At 40.1% G+C, this 20,724-nt stretch overlaps 1 protein-coding gene across 3 annotated transcripts in view; it reads right to left on the reverse strand.

The window, feature by feature from the left end:
- The window catches only part of CACNA2D1 (calcium voltage-gated channel auxiliary subunit alpha2delta 1), a 668,904-nt gene that overhangs the window by 97,810 nt on the left and 550,370 nt on the right, over positions 1 to 20,724 (reverse strand). For all 3 annotated transcript variants that reach the window (XM_077807875.1, XM_077807876.1, XM_077807874.1), the window contains exon 12: positions 20,077 to 20,181. In XM_077807875.1, coding sequence (XP_077664001.1) covers positions 20,077 to 20,181 — 105 coding nt within the window. The remainder of the gene's footprint in view (positions 1 to 20,076; positions 20,182 to 20,724) is intronic.

Raw genomic sequence — 20,724 nt, forward strand, 5'->3', positions numbered from 1 at the left:
GGGTAAAATTCATGCCTGTGCAGGGACCCAGTGCAAGGACCATGAGCCACACACATCTCACTTAAGCCCTTGAAATAGGCTTAAAAACATGGATATATAATATTATGTAAATTTAGATACAAGGCTAATGTGAATATGAATTAAAGTAAAATAATTAACTTCAAAATGCTGAACAGAGAATTAGACATAATGGAGATACAGTGGGCCAGATCCAGAAGTAGCCCTATTGGTTTCACAGAGCTCTCTGATGATATATACCAGCTGAGGATATGGACCAGAAACTCCACATACATGTCCGTCCTTTCCAATTAATGCCAGCATTCTGTAGCTGATGCTAACCTTCATGAACAACAGATTTTCAGTTCATTCTAGTGGATTATTATTTGTTATATGCAGTGTTGTTGAAGCCATGTCGGTCCCTATATATTAGAGACACAAGATGGGTGAGGTAATGTATTTTATTGGACACTTGTCTCCCTCACTAACAGAAGTTGGTCCAATAAACAGATATTCCTCACCCACCTTGTCTCTCTATTATTTGTTAAACATAGAATGAAATCCTGGCTCCACTGAATTCAATGGGAATTTTGCCACTGATTTCAATGGGGTCAGGATTTCACTCATACAGCACACACGGAGTTTATAACACTAAATTTGATATGCAACTTGACCTTTCCTGCCATGTCTCCATTTCTTCTACAGACTTCTTTAAAAAGAAGATTTCAGCAGTGCATAGCACCTCCTGATGACTCACTAACATTAGTCTGCAGTGCAGGCAGCATTTCATCTTGTGAATATTGATTATAATAAAATGTCCTCATGCATTCTACTCTCATGGATTGTGCTTTACTAACTGCTGGTGAAAGGTTGTCATGGGTCAAACCTTAAATTATTTTCCTGATCAGTGGTTTGTAGCATTACTGCCAATATATTCCCTATTACTGAGTGGTTTTCTAATTTACTTTTAATTAGGACTTTGCCTAAAAACCTTGCAAGTGTGTCATCTGAATTGCATGTCTCTTATCTTTCCTTGTTCTATTACCCAAAACTATTCACATAATTTAGGATGATAACCTGGCTCTACCAAAGTCAATGGCAAATACCATTTCAATGGAACCAGGATTTCATCCTTAGAATTTTTATCACTTTCTAAAGTATTACTTTGTTTTTTTAAAATCAGGTAGCCATCTATCTACGTTACCCATTCTACATGCAAATTGGGTAGTCATCCATACACATGCTACCATCTGTGCTTGTAATTAATTATGGATGCAAAAATGAACACCGAGTTGAGACCTTTTTAATCCTGTGTCTTTCTATGGCAATTGTTTCCATTCTTTTTTTTTTTTTTTTAATGTTGAGGTAAACAAGTTTTTGCTTTTCAATACATAATCATCAAAATGTTTTAGGAGCCTCTTTTATTTTAGCATTTTACTCTCTTGTATAAGTTTCTCATTCTTCCCTTTGCTTTTCTTAATGTTTTACATCATTTTAATATCATTCTACGGCTTTTCTTTATGCTCCCCATTCAATCACATTAATGAGTGAAGAATTTATTTGTCTTGTTTTCTGATTTTTTTTTATCATCCTTACTTTCTTTGACCTCATCTACTTACAATACCACAGTTTAGTTCAGGTATAAGTTTGCACTCTTCACATGTTTTGATTTAGGTTAGGTTCCCTCCATCGTGTTGCTTCCTGTGATCAAGCATTTTACAGTAAAAGCCTCCGGAATTATTTTTTATTAATGATAATGATCCTTATTCTCAACTATATTTCTTACAGGAGAAAATGTTCTTGAATCAACCACATGCTCTCCTTCTCCTCAAAAACAACTCTTCCTAAACCCTTCCAAACAATCTAGGTCAGTGGTTTACAACCTTTTTTCATTTGTGAACCCCTAAAAATTTTCAGATGGAGGTGCAGACCCCTTTGGAAAACTTGGACATAGTCTGCAGACCCCCAAAGATCTGCTAACCAGAGTCTGAAAACTATTAATCTAGGTTACTCAACTATTTAAGCCTTATTTTTTGCCTCCCCCAGACTAAATTTAAGCCCCTGATGCACCGACTCTTATTGAACCTCTTATTTCCTTCCTCATGCTTCCTGAATATATAAATACGAACTTCATATTATCTGAATGGAATTTAACTCTGTTTCCTGATATTTTCCATTTTTACTTTATATTTAAACCTTTTATTATGTCACCTGTTTATCATACTACATATACCCCTCTTGTTTCACTGCCTGTTTGTTCTAGCTGTTCTTTCCTTCTCATGCTTATCACAGAGCCTCCCATATTCTCTTATCCCCTTTGGCTCTACTATGAAGTCCCTCACATGTTTCTATCTGGTCTCTCACCAGAACATTGGCAGCCCTTCAATTCAAAGATATCCCATCCCACCTCCATTGATTCCATCTGTTCCAAAAAGTGACTTCATGCCCAACACCTGCATATCAGTTATTCTGACATGCATTTTTGTGCTTAAATTCCCTTCCCAAAGTCTTATTATTTCTGAACAATTGCACTTGCAGTCATGTACTTCAGCTTGCTTTTTCATACCAGATCCTGTTGTACCTGGTTTTATCCAGTGTCCTCCTCAGTGGACTGAAATGAAAAATTCTATAGCTATTACCAGAAGCATTTCTACCAATGGTATAAATTCTCTTTTTTTGACATCCAAGAGTTGGTCAGTAATAAAAAACTTAGGACCATGATTATATATATTATGAATATTTTAAAGAAAAACATCTCCTTATCAGCATTATTACCACTTAAGTATTTTTTTTCTTAAGCCCAGTTCTGCTTCCCTTTACATAGAGAATTGCTGCTTCACTTCTTTAAGTGCTTCCATTCTGCTTGCTTTCTCACTCTAGGCTTTTAAGTGAAATGGAGGACTCAGCGGTATTCAAAAATTTCTCTGAATTTTTAGCCTTTTCTCTTTTGGACAACCTCTCTTGGCCATAATGTCTGAGGACTTTTTAACCTTCCCTGTCCCCAGACTACACTGACTGGATCTGACCATGATGGCTTCTTCGTTACACACGCATGAAACATCTTTCTCTTCAATGTAAGTGGACAGTCTTTTAGATGTCGTTATTCAAGCAATATGACATTTTGCATCGCTAGCAAATCGTAGGTTCATATTATTTGAATGTAAATGAAGACCGTAGAAACACAAGAGAAATATAATGGGACTTAATGTGATGATAGGATAGACAATCAATACTCCAACACTGTCCCCATATGATGCCTTCACAAAACTTAGAGCTAGATGGAGGCTATAATTTTCAAAAGCATCCAAATCCTATTTTCAAAAAAAATGATGTAGGCCTTTAGGAAACTACATTTCACTGAAAGTCAGTAGGACTCAGGCTCCTAAAAGCCTAAGACACTTTTGAAAATGGGACTTAGACTACTAAAAATGTAAATGCTTTTGAAAATTTTACCCCAAATAACTCACTCAATTAAAATAAACTATTTTATTTTATTCACTAGATTGATTTGAAAATGAAAGCCTAGTTTTCTGCAGTTCCTAAAGTTTCATACACCAATGGCTGCAAAGGACACCTGGAACAAAAATAAAATGGAACCACAGATTAGGAGAGAACATAATCAAACACAGAGCTGACTCTAAACACAAATGTACAAGAACTTGCAGTTGCGAGAAAAATGACACAGAACCTACCTTAACACCACTAACCATAGTGGTTCTGTTCTAAGGAGCAGTATGTTTGTTTAAATAAATGAAATATAATCTGACTTTCTTAATTTCGTTCCAACACAGACACAATGTCATTAAATTGTTTCCTATCCTCACAGCCTTGATTAATAAATTTACACCATCTACAGCATCAGCCTGATTGCAATACCGTGACTTACTCAGTATTAATATTGTAATCTGGACTGCAACATTCACAAAAATAAAAGCATCAAATAGCCTTGTCTGTGCCAAATGGAAGAAAAAAAACTATGCCATTTGGGTTTTATGTAACAGATACACATGATCCAAAAATGACTGAAAATATTACTTTTCAACAAAATTATATTAAAACCTTTATTAGCCATCTGTGGTTCACAACATCACTATGCTGATTTTATCTAGCACAGCAGATAACACTGCACATGAGAAAAATGTCACATGATGTTCTAGATAAGTTTATATTGATAATGAAATAGCTGCCTAAAAAAAAAGACACTGGCAAATATTGTGCCCTGTAGCTCCATGCATGGATGGGACCCACTGTGAGCAGATCTTCCTTATTCTACACAGTCTGGGCGCTCAGCTGGGCATTATCTGCCTCCCACATAATCTGCATTGGTCTGTCCCAGCAATCTGGGATCCACATGGCAGAAAGTGGGGTAGATTGTGCAGGCCAAAGGGAGGCATGGACAAGGAAGAGCTGGGGGACATATCCTCCTTCTTCTAACCTCACAGAAATTAGTCAGAAGCATTGATAGAGTATGGCGTTCTTCTTTCACTAGAGCCCTATGTGATCTGTGGGGCAGTCACACTTTGGGAGTGGCCCTGTCAGAATGGTTCCAATAGCAACATGTTGCCAAGGAGCCAGGCAGGTGAGGTGCAAATGTAGAGCCCCCAGGCCTCTGAAGAGAGGATCCCGGCTTCCCAGGGTTCTGCAGGCACCAGTTTTGAGGACAGACCCCATGGCCTTTTCCATGAGAGGACTCTGCTACCTAATGGAATCTCTGTAATGGGAATCTCTGTAAAAAGATCCTCATTGAGATCCCCTACTTTTGATATGTTTGTGCCATGGGAGAGGATGATCTGGGCCAGTGCTAGGTAATTAGGGCCCAAAATTTAGCTCTGTAAGAAAAACGTGTCCAGAATTATTAACATAAATATTTTTTTTTTGTTTGGATTTACACACTCTGGGCCCTGAACATTTTAGCTTTGTGCTAGTGGATCACGGGCAGGTTATTTTTGATTAATGGAGCACTGCAGGGTGGAGGCCTATTTGTGTGGAATGTTTAATTCAATAACTGGCTGCATTTAATCTATGTCATGAACCCAGATGCTATGACACTGGGTACACAACAAATCATTAATTAAATAAATGGTGCTCGAGAATCAGGTAGAGAATAGATATTTTCTCTTACCACTATTGTATTACTGCAGTGACAAGCTGAGCCTCAAACTAGAGGAGTTTTTAACCGATGTTCCACTTAAAAAGGTACAAACAATTAAATTGCAGAATTTCTGAGTGGCATCCCAACTTTTCTCCAAGTCCTTGCTAGCTCTCCCAGCTGTGAATGTCCCTGCACTGATAATAATTAAAAATAAAATCTGGGAGAGAACAGAAACCTTGCTGAAGTAGAAGTCATTAGAGAAAGAAAAAAGTCTCAGTCTTAAATAAACTGAATCAATTTTATAGATAACATGCAAACGATAAGAAATTAACAGTGAGGGACAATTTTTGAACAGGCTTGTCCTAAGCATTAAGCAGGGCTGATGTTCATTTTCATCCATTTCAATAACATTTACATGGGCTTTATTCTCTCTCCCTGTCTCTTCAAAATAAAGGAAAAGCTGTAGTCATCTCAAAAATCTTGTTACCTTTTAAGCAGAGCTTCATGACCTTTGATACTTGGTCCTACATTTCTGAGCATTTCTCAGCTTCAGTGGTTTGAGAAGGGCACAAGGTTGAGAGGACAGCCTCTGGGTTTTGATGGAACTCAGTAGGGCACTTTTGATTAAAAGAATTCACAGTACCTAAAACAACCTTGAAAAAACTAAGACGGTAGGCAAGTCTTATTAGAAAATGTTGAAGAGTTAAAAACATTAGAAACTCTCTAAAACAAGTAATACTAGATTTGGTTTGTAAGTGCGCTGACCTTGTAAACGGAGTGCTTAACTCAAGAGGATTCTGAAAGAAACATCCAAAAAGGGGATATTATACTATGGTAAATCCCCAAGCAGAGGAAGCATGGGGGTGGGGTGGGGTGTCCATGGCTGGAGGGGCACTGGGGAAGCTCACCCAATGCTAGAGGTGGCCATGCCCAAGTGGGATTCCGCTGAGCTGGGCTGGGCGGGGGACAGGGAGTCTGTCTGTGCTGGTGCCCCTGAGGCTACTGCTGTACTGAACAAGGGTTCAGGCTCTTCAGTACTCGTCTTAAAGAGACAGTGCACTGACATACTCAGGGACACAGTCACACACACACTTCCACCAACACTTGCTCACTCTCTCTTGCTACTTCCTGTCGAAATGCACAATGCACATATATTCTCTGTAATTTTATTCTTTCAAAGTTCAGTAAGGATTACAGTACTTTTATATTGTTTTTTTGACTAGTCTGTGCATTTCATACTTCTATTTCCCTCTTATGCTTAAATTTAATTCTTTGAGTATTGAGTTCTAAAATGCCTAAGCTGTCCTGGCTGGATTAAGTATCATTATTACTTTTATCACCATATTGTGCTTTGTCATTAATTATTTAAAATGGTACAATCAAATAATAGTAATCTTCTAGAATGTAAATTTAGCTTGTACTCACTTTAGCAGTGCCAGATTAAAAAAAAAAAGCTAAACCCATAACTTTAGATACTGTGCAGATGAAGCTCGCTTAGTTTCAAATTGTATTATTAATTATATCTGTAAAATGACTTCAAATTTGTACAAAAATAAATGTGGTTCCAAGTCTGATACTAATAGTAACGATGGAGTCAAATGTTAGTGAGTCACATACATGACTGTGATCAATAAACATAATTGCCAAAATAATTAGAAAAATAAATTCCCATTATTAATAAAAGAGAAGAAACATCTTAACCACATATGTTAAAATGAAGTAAATATGTTTTTAGTGGCATGAAAAACAATTGACTAAGATAGAGTAGATCATGACAGTAACCCAGAATGTGTATGTTACAGAAAGTAAGCAGATTCTATTTATTTTTAACTCTACTAAAGATAGTGTAGAAAGTATCAAAGTTGTGTTTCTGAGATCTGCGTTAAAGCTCCAAAACTGATCTCTCACAATTTGGGATTGGGAATATCTTGCTGTATTATCTCCTGATTGTTCTACATTTACATATACATTTAAAATATGGTTTTACCTGGTGTGTCTGTGTGTATATATATATATATATACACACACATGTGTTTTCTTTCTTTACATAGGAAATAGATACAGTGCTTCCCTCAACTAATTTCTAAGTAATTAGCTGCAAAAAAAGTTGCCTCTTACTTAAAACCATCTGAAATCGCAGCCCAGCGTCCTCCCTGCCGAGGCCCCAGCCCCAGCGGGCAGCTCCCTGCCCTGTGCCTGCTGTGCAGACTTCGGTGTTCAAACTGGCTGGGGCTCAGGAGCCCCACAGCCCCAGCGGGCCTCCCCCTTTCCACCCACTGCCCCCTCCAGCTGCTGCTAAGGATGGAGGACAGAGCAGAAGGCGTCCAGGTAACACCGCCTACCGCACTTGTATTCAGTTAACCTGCTCCAGCACTGAGGCCCCCTGCTCCAGAACGACGGTGGTTTGAGTTGTTGTGCTCTGGCTCCGAGTCTCCAACTCTTCCAAGTAGCCTACTTTGCTGCTTGCAAATGGCTAATTTTAATACATAATCTTCGATTTAAAGTAATTAGCTACTAGTATTATTTAACAAGTAATTTTCCCCCAGAAGTTTGAATATTATTATTAGTAGTAGTATTAGTTTATTTACTTATTTATTGACTTAGGTTTTTTTTCCTATTCATTTTCTGTGAATAAATGCTGGACCAGTGAGCTGCCACACATGAAGTTTAAAACTGATTTGTCTGTATATATTTTTATTCTCCTTTTGAGGACAACATAGATAAAATACACGTTTAAGTGCATATTGTGCGTGCCCACAAGATGTATAGCGCAGCCCCTGCAATTTTCTATCTAGCCCATCTCTGCCCCACCATCAGAACAAGGCGGGAGCCGCCCCTGTCCCCAAGCGATCCCTTCAAATTGCTCCCTCGGTAGTAGCCTGTTTAAGGGATGGATCCTCTAAGCCAGTGCTTCTCAAGCTATCTGACGTAGGGGACAGGCAATGTTTTTCCCCAATGTGCGCACAGACCGGCAGCCAATGGCTTGCGGACCGGCAGCGGTCCACGGACCACTACTTTGAGTAGCACTGCTTTAAGCTGTTCCGTGATGGTAGGCTCCTGTGCGGAGCCCCACTAAAGCCAATGGGGACACCCCCATGCACAGTATCTTGGACAATCAGAGCTTTGGAAAGTATATTATATTTGTTGATCATAATCAATACGAATCAGAAGTTCGAAATTCTAGAAAATTGATAAGGGAAGCGAAGGGACACAAGAAGAAATCTATGGCAAGCAGTATTAAGGACAATAAGGAGTTGTAAAATATATTAGGAACAATGGTATTGATACATTACTAGATGGAAATGGTAGAATTATCAATAATAATGCAGAAAAGGCAGAAGCATTCAGTAAATATTTTTGTTCTCTATTGGGGGAAAAACAAATGATATAATCTCATCATACAGTAATGATAACTCTCTTTCCATTCCACAAGTATCTCAGGAGGATGCAAAACAGAAGATAAGAATGTTAGACATTTTTAAATCAGCATGCCTAGATAACTTGCATCCAAGAGATTTAAAAAAGCTGGCAGAGGAGCTCATTGGACATTAATGTTGATTTGCAATAAATCTTGAAGCACTGGAAAGTTCTAGAAGACTGGAAGAAAGCTCATGTTGTGCCAATTTTTTAAAAGGGTAACTGGGATGAGCCAGGTAATTATAGGCCTGTCAGCATGACATCAATCCCAGGCAAGATAATGGAGTGGCTGATACGGGATTCGATTAATAAAGAATTGAAGCAGGGTGTTGGGGCAGCTGCCACCACTGGCTGACAAAAGGTTAATAGCAGCCCTTGAAGTGGCTGTGCAGAATCCAGCCAATCAGAGGAAGCTTAGAAGCAGCCATTCAAGGCCAGGCTGGGCCTTATGAGAAGGGCGGCAGGGCAGAGAGTAGCTCAGTCTCTCCCGGGATCTTGAGGGAGAAGGTCTGGCTGCCTGTAGAGAGAAGAACCTAGGACACAGCAGTGCTGGACAGGGTCAGGGGAACAAGTGGAGCTTCAACCTAGCTGGCTCCCAGACTGTGGCCTTGATACAGGGGCTGAGTAGATCCTGGGCTATGGGGAAATGGCCCAGGGAAAGCAGGTAATGGCAGAGGGGGAGGCAGTGAGCAGCTGCCAGCTATAGGGTCTCTGGATTGGGGCCCAGAGTAGTGGGCGGGCCTGGGCCTCCCCCGCTCTGCCCCACTGGCAACCAAAGGAAGTGGCCAGCCAAAGGACTGGTGGAGAGTGAGACACCACAAGAGGAGGGTGCCCTGCTGACGGACAGAGCTAATTCCTGGAGCAACCAGCAGTAGGCGCCCTGGTGGTGAGCACAACCCATTACACACTGTAATGTAAGTAGTGCAAATCAACATGTGTTTATGGAAAATAGATCCTAACTTGATATCTATTTTTGATGAGTTTACATGTCTGACTGATAAAGAAATAGTGTTGATGTAATATACTTAGACTTCTGTAAGGCATTTGACTTGGCACCATGTGACATTTTGACTAAAAGACTAGAACAATATAAAATTAACATGGCACACATTACATGGGTTAAAAATTGGTTAAATGGCTAACAGATAGGTATTTGTAAACAGGGAATTATCATAGAGAGGTGGTGTTTCCAGTGTGGACCTATGGGGATCAGTTGTTGGCCCCACTCTATTTAACGTTTTTGTCAATGATCTGGAAGAAAACATAAAAATCAACCCTGAAACAGTTTGCAGATGACAAAAAAATTGGGGTAAGGGTAAATATTGAAGAGGACAAGTCACTAATTCAGAGCAATCTGGATTGCTTGGTAAACTGGGCACAAACAATGTGTGTTTTCATATGGTCAACTATATACATGTATAGACCTAGGAACAAAGAATGCTGGCCATACTTACAGAATGGGGGACTTTATCCTGGGACCCAGTGATTGATAAGAAGATATGGGGGAGGGGTGGTGAAGAATCAGCTAAACATGAGTTCCCAGTGTGATGTTGTGGCCAAAAGAGCTAATGTGATCCTCAGATGCGTAAAGAGGTGAATCTCCAATAGGAGTAGAGGGGCTCTTTCACCTCTGTATTTGGCACTAGTGCAACTGCTACTGGAATACGGTGTCCAGTTCTGGTGCCCACAATTTAAGAAGGATGTTGATAAATTGGAGATGATTCAGAGAAGAGCCACAAGAATGGTTAAAGGTTTGGAAAACATGCCTTAGAACGATAATCTTAAGGAGCTTAATCTATTTAACTTGACAAAGAGAAGGTTAAGGGGTGACTTTATTACAGTCTATAAGTATCTACATGGGGAACAGATATGTAATAATGGGCTCTTCCATCTAGCAGTGAATGGTATAACATGATCCAATGACTGGAAATTGAAGCTGTACAAATTCAGATTGGAAGTAAAGTGTCAATATTTAATAGTGAGTGTAATTAACTATTGGAACATCTTGCCAAAGGTTGCAGTGTTTTCTCCATCACTGACAATTTTTAAATCAATATTGGATGGTTTCTAAAAAATATGCTCTAGGAATAATTTGGGGACATTCTAGGGCAGCGTTTCCCAAACTTGGGATGCCGCTTGTTCAGGGAAAGCCCCTGGCGAGCTGGGCCAGTTTGTTTACCTGACGCTTCTGCAGGTTCAGCCGATCGCGGCTCCCACTGGCTGCGTTTCACTGTGCCCAGCCAATGGGGGCTGTGGGAAGCAGCGTGGGCTGAGGGGACGTACTGGCCGCTGCTTCCCTCAGCCACCGTGGCTGGGCACAGCGAACTGCCGCCAGTGGGAGCCGCGATCGGCCGAATCTGCAGATGTGGCACGTAAACAAACCAGCCCGGCCCGCCAGGGGCTTTCCCTGAACAAGCGGTGTCCCAAGTTTGGGAAACACCATTCTATGGCATGTATTACGCAGGAGATCAGGCTAGATCACAGTGGTCCCTTCTGGCCATGACTATGAAGGATGAGAACAATACTTTCACCACACTCTGGCTGGAAAAGACTTTACTGAGCTGATAATCAGTTGACATAAAGCAGCTTTCCTTACACCAACAGTATTTCTTTTCCTTCTTAGTAGTAGAAGGCTAAGAGGAATAAGGGGCAAGCCACGTCTTTGATGGTAAGACTGTTGTAGTGTCACAAGGAGTTAAAGGTCTTTGGCCAACGACAGCTGAAGATGAAGCTAGGAAGAGACTGAAGGATATTGTCATCTCAAAGGCCAATGCTTGAAGCTTTGGCATGAGAGAGAGAGACCTGATAAAACCTGGTTGTTTTGCATCATCAAAAGAGAAGCATTTCCCGTATCTGCTTTCATTTTAAACCTCTGTATCTTCTGGGAGACAGACCTAACTAAACTGAGAGGAAAAGACCACCTCAGGAAGTTCTGGATAAAAGAGTGAGAGAATTGTATGAGGACAAATAGAACTAGGGCAACTAATAGGAGCCAAAAGAAAACTTGGGTTACCACTCAAAAAATTTGAAATTTCATTAATCAGTTCTGTGTGCTCAAGTGTGACATAAGCAATATTCCATCTAGCTGAAAACTGACAAATGGCATAAATGGTGAATAGTAAATAATTCATACATAATCTACATAATCAAGGTGCAGCCTATTAATAATATTAACAAAGGGAAGGAAATTGGAGGGAAGGTTCAGTTTTTAAGTTGCATGTTCCATTAAACACAGAAATAAAATATCAAGGGAGGAAGAAAAGTTTTTAGAGTGAATGGAATTAGGAGATCTGGGTTCTATTCCCAGCATTGGCAAAGATTTGCTTTGTGACCTGAGGCAAGTCATTTAATCTCTCTCTGTGCTTAATCCTAAACTCTGCAATGGGCTCTGCCCAGGTGCAAGATTTGGCCAACATAGTGCTCATTCCAGGACTGTAACCTTAGTTTGTTCATATTTTTTTAAAGGGGGATAGTATAGTTACGTAAACAACAGGGCTGTTGTGAATCTGTACTGTGCAATTCATCCATGTTCTGAAATACTTTGAGATGCAGGGCACAGTAGAATCTCAGAATATCTATGCTCTATAATTAAAACATATAATTAAAACATACAAAAAATGTTTCTTCTGATGCAGTGTTTTTATTTATCAGTTTCTCCAAAAAACTGATTCATTTCAATTTTTTAAAGTGTCTGAATGTCATCACAATATTATTAACAGATAACACTGGGGCATGGCCTCATATCACAAGGGACTAATGGAATATATTTCAAATTAGCTGTGACCAGTACAGTGCCCTGAGAAGATGCCATTTCTTGTAAAGTGAGCTGTAGCTCACGAAAGCTCATGCTCAAATAAATTGGTTAGTCTCTAAGGTGCCACAAGTACTCCTTTTCTTTTTGCGAATACAGACTAACACAACTGTTACTCTGAAACCTGTATAGTTACTGTGTCACTAGAGGAAAGTGAAGTAGCTGCATGTGATTAGCTGGTTCGTGGAGATTAGAAATGAAAGTGACCTACTAGATCTTCTTCCCTGGCCATTATAGGATTGCTCCCTCTAGTACTTTTGTTTCTAAATGTCTCCAAAGAGAGGTCTTCTACCAATTCTCTCGGGAAACCATTCTACAGTTCAATTGATCTCATAGTTAGAAAGGTATTCTAGAAATTGGCCAAGCTAGGTTGCTGTAAAGATGCGGGAACTAGAATCAGACTCTGTAGAACCTAGGATGGCTGACTTTCCCACAGTGCCACTGAGACGCCATGAAGAGCCCCAGCCAGGGAGGACTGTGGAGAAGGTGCCACAGGAAGTACCCAAGGGACCCAGATTGACAGTACCCTGAGGCTCTCTGATTGACCCTGGAGAGTGCCCCAGGGAGTTGTCTGGTCAACAACAAAGACTTTGGCCTGCTACGACTCCAGATCTCATCTCCTGATCTCTGGTCTCTGATCCCAATTTGACCCTGCCCCTGGTTCCTGCCTGGTACCACCGCTGGTCTCTGACTCCAGCCTAACTCTGAGCTGGATTCCTGCCTTTCGAGTCTAGCCTGGTACTATCTCTGGTCTATGACTCCAGCATGAATTTGACCCTGACTGTAGTGATTCCTCTGACTCGTGTTCATCGACTACTGTCCCCGACATGTGGACCATAGCCCAGCTGTGACCTCTAGGCCAGGACACCTATGCTCTGGTCCCTTACAGTTGCACTGTGCTAGTACCCAGTACAAAGTGGTAGTAAAGCCAGGCTAGCTGGCCAGTGGAGGATTCCTCCTGCCCAGTACCTTCTACACCACCACCCCTATTATAGTTCCCAGAGTAGAGGGCATGGCCTAGGCCAAGACAAAGTGTCATGGTAATCCCTATTTTCTGGGTCACCTTAGGAGTAGGTAAAAATTGATGTATAGTAGAGTAGTCCAGACACTAGCTTAGCATGCAGGAAGCGTAAAGTTAGCTTAAAACCTTTGTCCCTCTTTAGACTATGCCAGGCTTAGTTCAGACATAGCCCAGGGTCTGACCCATTCAATCTAAATCTTCCTTAGTTTCATTCAGTTAACATTATATTACGCCCCTTTAGTCCCATCACATGCATGTAAAACACACACACAAGAATCTCCACCTACTACTGAAATGCAGCCATCTCTGGGGCAGAATTTGACAGCTGTTAAATTACACTAAGAAATCAAGTCTTAAAGTGGAAAAATGCCAAATCTAATTCCAACTACAGGGGTAATTACAGAAAACAGAATATGTACAGACTGGAATTTGGCCAACACACTGCGGCTAGCACCCTATCATGAATAGCCACAAGTAGTCAGGGCTGTGGTTTTCAGAATTCTCTTTAAAAGATGTATGCTGCTGTCTAAGCTTATGGAAAATAGCTCTTCCTTTAGTTATGATGGCTTGTAATTTGTGTGATAATTACTGCTAACTGGTTCTGAACAGTAATCCCCAAGGGTTCCCTCCTGCAGTAATGGTATCAGAGAAATGCAATCCAGTTAAGGGCTTTGCTTCGCTTGGCCATTGTATCTAAATATACTGCTGTCTCCAGGGAACTTATCTGTAGTCTGGCTGCACACTCAAAATGAACATTTGCCACTGCGCATGTGGTATTTCCCGTGTTTAATGCGAGCACTGTGAATGCCACAGTAAAGGTAAACATGTCAATTGTTAAATAGCACCCTGTGAAGTTGTATTCTGCTACACTACGTATAGCTTTATAGAAGTGTCAGGGCATGATAAAGCAAGACTCAATGAATAATTTAAATTTCAAAGGCATTACTATTACTTTTAGTGCAGTAACACCTTTGGCATAGCCCAGGACCCATCGTGCAAACACAGAACAAAAAAGTTAGAATGTGTCCCCTCAAAATATTAATGGTTAAGTTGGTTTTATAACAATCTCTGCATTCACACACTAAGTGATTTAAAGAGACAGAAAGTGACTTGAAATATAGCCATATGCCAGCATAAACAGATGAAAATCACAGTTGCCAACTTTCACACAAGTAAATAAGCACCCCAACTTTCACAATAAGCCAAAAATCAAGCGAATCCCATTTCAAAACAAGGCCAAAACAAGCCAATCCCTAAGAACCCCAACTATTTATGTGACTAGATCCTCCTGGCGTGCAGTCTGGGACTGTGGTTGGCCGCCCCCTGTGCACCCTTGACTCTCTCCCCCCCTTGCCTCTGCTTGCCCCTTGCCCCTGCTTGCTGGGAGTCTATCAAAAAAAATAATAATGAAGCAACAAGCTACAAGCCAAAAACTAGCCAACAAGCAACTCACAAGCCAATTAAGCCAAAAACAAGCCCAATTTCTGTGTGTTTTTCGTGAGTTTGGCATGTCTGATGAAAATCAGTAATTCAATGGGACATTTTTCCTACCTCTATTTTCAAGGGTTGCTATTTTTGTTTTATAAAACTGTTTATTGTTTTCTTTGACTTGTCAGCTTGAAGGCTGAGCTAAAGTCAAGCTCCAGTAACAACTAAACAATGCAAAGAAGTGTAAATAGGCCATGTTGTGTGATTGGCAAAAAGGTGCTTAGCTCCCTTACATGCCAAAGAATGAAAAAGCGATTGACACCAAGAAGGAAATACTCTGAGAACTAAAGTGAGTTCAGCTTGGAGCGGAAGCAACAATATGGAGTAACGAGATCTGATTTGAGTAAAGGGGAAGATGGCATTTTTTGTACAATACACAGGCAATAAGTCTTCCACCATAAGGTATATATGACATTATAACTAATTCTATTCTCTTCATATAGGCATTCTTATACTGCAGTCATTAATATAGTATCTGAGCATTTTCCAGTAGTGCATTAAGCAACGTGATTAAAATCTATTGTCTGTTGTTTGTTCTCTCTCCTCTCCCCAGGGACAGAATTGTGCATAGTGTAGTGTCTTGGGGTTTTTTGTTTTTTTTAAATGTATATTTATGTTAGAGAAGACAAGGTTGAAGAAATGTGCCTTGCATTTGGAGTAGAAAGAGGAGAGGTTTGTGATGGCCCCTACTTCCTCAGGGAGTTCATTCCACAATCTCAGACTGGCAGCCAAAAAAGTTACATCTCCAAGGTAACAGTGATTCACTGTACTATGCTACAATAGTGAACAACATAAAGATTTTTCTTTTACAACCCTTTTGCTAAGCATAGGGAGAAATGCTCAAACGTGAATGCACATCATTCAAGAAAATATACCACTACTTGGTTCTGTCTTGTGTGCATGACATGGCTCAGCTGCATTTTCTTATTCTGTAATGCTATTACTGAAAAATACATAGAAGCAGATTCTGATAACCTAACATCTTGAATAATGGTGGAGTCTGTTTCTGAAGTTTTTTTGTTGAAGAATTGCCACTTTTAGGTCAGTTATTGAGTGACCAGAGAGACTGAAGTGTTCTCCGACTGGATTTTGAATGTTATCAACATAAAACCTTCAAAAACATACTCCAATGTGAAGCTGCAGAACTGGAATTAATTTGCAAACTGGATACCATCAGCTTAGGCCTGAATAGAGATTGGGAGTGGTTGGGTCATTACAAAACCTAAACTTAATTTCCCCAACACTAATTTCTCCCAACTGTTACTCACACCTTCTTGTCAACTGTCTGTAATGGGCCACTCTCTTACCACTTCATAAGTTATTTTTCCTCCCTTGGTATCCTGCTGTTAATTGATTTATCTTGTTAGACTGACCTCACTTTTGGTAAAGCAACCCACATCCTTTCATGTATTTATACCAGCTCCCGTATTTTCACTCCATGCATCTGATGAAGTGGGTTCTAACCCACGAAAGCTTATGCCCAAATAAATTTGTTAGTCTCTAAGGTGCCACAAGGACGCCTCGTTATTTTTGCTGATACAGACTAACACGGCTGAAACCTGTCATCTTGAATAGAATCTCTGTCTGAAACTTAGTCCCTATTAAGTTCAATGACTACTTGTGGCATAAGTAGATTGGAGTAAAAGTACTAGAATCTGGACCATAATCATAACCAGTGAGGAGTTTTATCATTTCTTGCATGAACACAGCTTACTGTATAGTCTTTAAAAGACTACATTATTCTCCGTGGCGATTTCTTTGCAAGACAAAATATTAATTTTCTAATCTTGGAATGCATGTGCCAGTGGCTTTACTTTTATCTTCTGCCAGTCTAAACTTTAATTATAGATGCTGAGAAAGAGAGACACAGATACGTATACACATTTAGCATTCCAGAAATAATGCTTATCCTTGACATCAGATAGACCATGAGCCCTTGAATTACTACTAATAACTTTTGCATTAAGATATTACTTTGAGAAACACCAGAACCTTGCTACAATAACATGGTTATTTGTATTATGATTTCACATAGATGAATTTGCCAATACAAATCATTGATTACCCTCATTCTATCTTTTGCTGTAATATATTTTTAAATGTCTTTAATTATATTTTGCAACCACTAATTCACCTTCAAGAATGTGAAGATGTTTACTTGATTGAAGAAGCATTTTCTTTTTTCTTGAATGAACCTTGTGCTTTTTACAAGGCACATATCAAAAACTGTGCTCCTTGTACTTTCAAAATTACTTTGGAGTAAAGCAAGAATACAGACATTTTTGCTAGTACATTATTAGATAAGGAAAAGGAATGTTGGCATTTACTGAAACTTAAAACAGCAGATTTATAAAATTAATCAGATATGAGTCGCTTGTATTACAATTAATATCAGAAAATGTGCTTAATTGTGACATATGTTTCAACAAAGTGGCCATTATCATCCACAAATCTTATTTAGTATGCAGTAACAAATTGTGTGATGGACAATACCCACACATTTCATTTCCCATGCATGGCTGAGGAATTTGTTGTCTTTCTTAAAGTTGAGTAGTTGGACACAATGCAGGATAGTGTGTGATTCATTTCTTAGCATTATAAAACTGTACCTGTCTTAGGACTGGACATTTTACCCTATTTCCAATCCTAAAACACAATTGCAAATGGAAAACACTAAGAAATGAATCACGCTTATTCATGCTTTTCACACAATGTTATCTAGTAACTTTTCCTTTGGTTTCGTTGTGTTATAATAAATGCTATCAGACACAGAAAAGAGATAGGACAGCATGAAATTTCCATGAGAAGGCTGCATAGTCAGTATGCCTTAGAATTGAGTGACTACAACTCCAGCTGTAAGTGCAACGTAGCTTATTGTTAATTACCAGTTTTTAAAAATACTTCGTACTTATGGACTGTCTTTCATTCAAAAGTCTTAAAGTACTACACAAAGATTAACTAAAGCTCGTAACACCACTGTAAGGGAGGCTATATATTCATACTGCAGATCAGGAGCTAGGCCGAAAACAAGTGAAGGAACTTTTTCAGGGTCACACAGTGAGTCATGGTCAGAGACTGAAACGGAGCCCTGGGTTCCTGGGCCCCAGTTCAGCAAGGTACATGCCCAACTTTGAGCACATGAATAGCCAAAGGGACTGTACATGTGCTCATGTGCTAAAGATAGCAAGCACCTTGCTGAGCTGGGGCCCTGATTCCCAGCTACTTGCACTATACTGACTACAGACCCATCAGGGGACATTGGGAGAGTTAATTATCTTAATTATGAAGAAACTTATATTGAAATATATTGGGTGAGGAGTCAGCATGACCTGAATAACATGACTCATAGAATCTGAGACAGTGATTTCTGCATTGTGTCCATAAGTCCTGGTTGAACTATAGCACATCTTTTAGAAAGACGTGTAATCTTGATTTAAAGAGTTCAGGTAACAGAGAATCTACCACATCCCTAGGTAACCTGTTCCAGTTTTTTACTGTTAAAAATATTCACCTTTTTTCTAGTCTGAATGTATGTAACTTCAGTTTCTAGCTATCCTATCTACTTAGGTCTATGTCTGCTAGATTAAAAAATATTAATTGCTATTACAAAGAAAATATCAGCTGTGGAGGTGTACATATCAACAGAGATAAACAAAACAGAGAAGAGTGGTGAAATGGCATTATTAGGAACTATTAGCCAGAGCTACAGCCCTGCAAACCTGTGATCCAGAAAGCTTTAGGTAAATACATGTTCATGTACAAAACTCCCTTAACTTTTCGTCTGTTTTGTATGGGTATTACATACAGTCAGGAAAACAAATGGCTCACTGCTTAACACAGGAATGCCAGTGGGGAAAAAGGGGAAAGAGTGTGCAAGTGTGTCTCTCCCCACATGCACAGAGGTGACTTGTGCAGCCTTCAGCAAGTCACTAAATTTCCCTGTATCTCACGTTCTTCATTTGTAGTACAGGGATAATAGCTACAGCACTGTGGTTACAAGAAAGCTTAATGCATTATGGTTTACAAAAAGTACTCCTGGGAGAATTCTGTGCCACTGCGCATGCACAGAATTCATGTATCCTGCAGATCTTTTTTCTCAGCAGAAAATACATTTTGCTGGAGAGGCTCTGCAGTTGTGCCTTTTGTCCACCACGGCCTGCTGTGGCACCAGAGCAGATGCAGCAGGCTCACCACTCACTGGCCATAGCAGTCAGCAGTCGATAGGGAGAGAACAGAGGCTGCGCATCTCACAGTGCCCTGCCTCCGGGGCAAGGTAAGGAGGCACAGGATATGGAAGTGGGGGGGAAACAGACAGAGTGGGCACATGGGGCTGCCTGGGGGGTCGTACAGACTGGAATTCAGAAGGGCTAGTGGGAGGACAGTCTGGCACAGGCTCTGAATGGGAGTGGAGGTGGAGGGACACTGGGAGGTCTGGATGGCTGAGTGGGGGTGCAGGGACACACGGAGACAGGGGCAGATGTGTCTGACTGATTGGGAGAGACTAGGGATCAGCCAAGGTCTGCATGGGGGAGTCTCCCCAACAGTCGCCTTCCCCCCAAAAAAAACCCCTGTTCCAATCTTCTCCCACCCACACCCAACATCCTCCAGGTTCACTCCCAGGTTCCTTCCCAGCAATTACTTCCCTCTCCCACAGCTCCTCTGTTACCCTGGGTTTCCCTAAGCCTGTGCACGGCTTCTGAGGGGTATGGGAAATACGTTTTTTATTGTAGTTTAAATTAATTATTACTCAAAGTTCTGTATGAATATGCCTAGTAAGGGAACTATTTGTCAAAAAAAACATTTCCTGAATCTTTTTTGTCTGTATTGTCACAAACTTGTTGATAGATGTTTTGAAATAAATGACAAAAATAATTGAAACTGGTGTGCTTATAATGTGTTATTTTGACAAATAAAACATGCAGAATTTTGCAGAATTTTAAAATACTTTGTGGGAGTGAACGTGGAGGGTTTTTAATTTTTTTGGTGCAGAATTTTTAATGTGTTGGGGCAGAATTTCCCCCAGGAGTAAAAGCTTTGAGATCCATGGGTGGTAGGCAGTGTAGAAATGCAAAATATTATTTAATAATTCCATCATATTTTCACTGTAAAATTTCTGATGGTGTATTATTCAACTTGCATCTCAAAGATATCAGTTATTTTGAACACTTATAAAACACAAGCTTTTTCTTCCAGAAACCACCTAACTGTCCCCATTAGGCATCGTCATACCTTCATACAAAAGCCACTTACGTTTTTGTCTTTGTTGTATTTGTGGAAAATCTCTTGTGCTCTTTCTTCACCACCATCAGTAAACAACATAATGATCTTATTGCAGTTAGCTCTAGAGACACTGTGCTGTAAGAGATTCAAAGAGAAGTATCCTTTTAGTTCTGGCTCTCACAAAAAAATGCAGAAGTGTAATATAGTTCCCAGAAACATAGTTCAGCTCTGAAGGGCAAGGAATGCCTCTTTTTTTATGCCTTGTGCAGAAGAAAGCACATTACTTAAGTACTAATGCGTTAAAACCTGACCTCACTGGGTATGTTTACACTGCAATAAAATGGCCTCCCTGGCTGTCCCTGGTCAGCTGACTGGGGCTCGTGGGTCTTGGGCTGAGGAGCTATAAAACAGGAGTGTAGACCTTCAGGCTTGGGCCGGAGGCTGGGCTCTAGGACCCAGCAATGGAGAATGGCAAAGCTCCTGCTGACCTCAATGAAGCTAGGATTTCACTCAATAAGTCTGCCTCCAACTCTAGTATTTCTAAGTCTATATCCTGCTTTTTGTCACCAAGATATTAGTATTATTAGTGCATCACTACTGACAGAGCCTTCCTTCACTCTTTAAGAGCCAAATTATGGTACACCTCAGATCTGACCAAAAGCAACATTGTGGTAATCA

Source organism: Eretmochelys imbricata, chromosome 1 (genome assembly GCF_965152235.1).
Source record: "Eretmochelys imbricata isolate rEreImb1 chromosome 1, rEreImb1.hap1, whole genome shotgun sequence".
NCBI lineage: Eukaryota > Metazoa > Chordata > Testudines > Cheloniidae > Eretmochelys > Eretmochelys imbricata.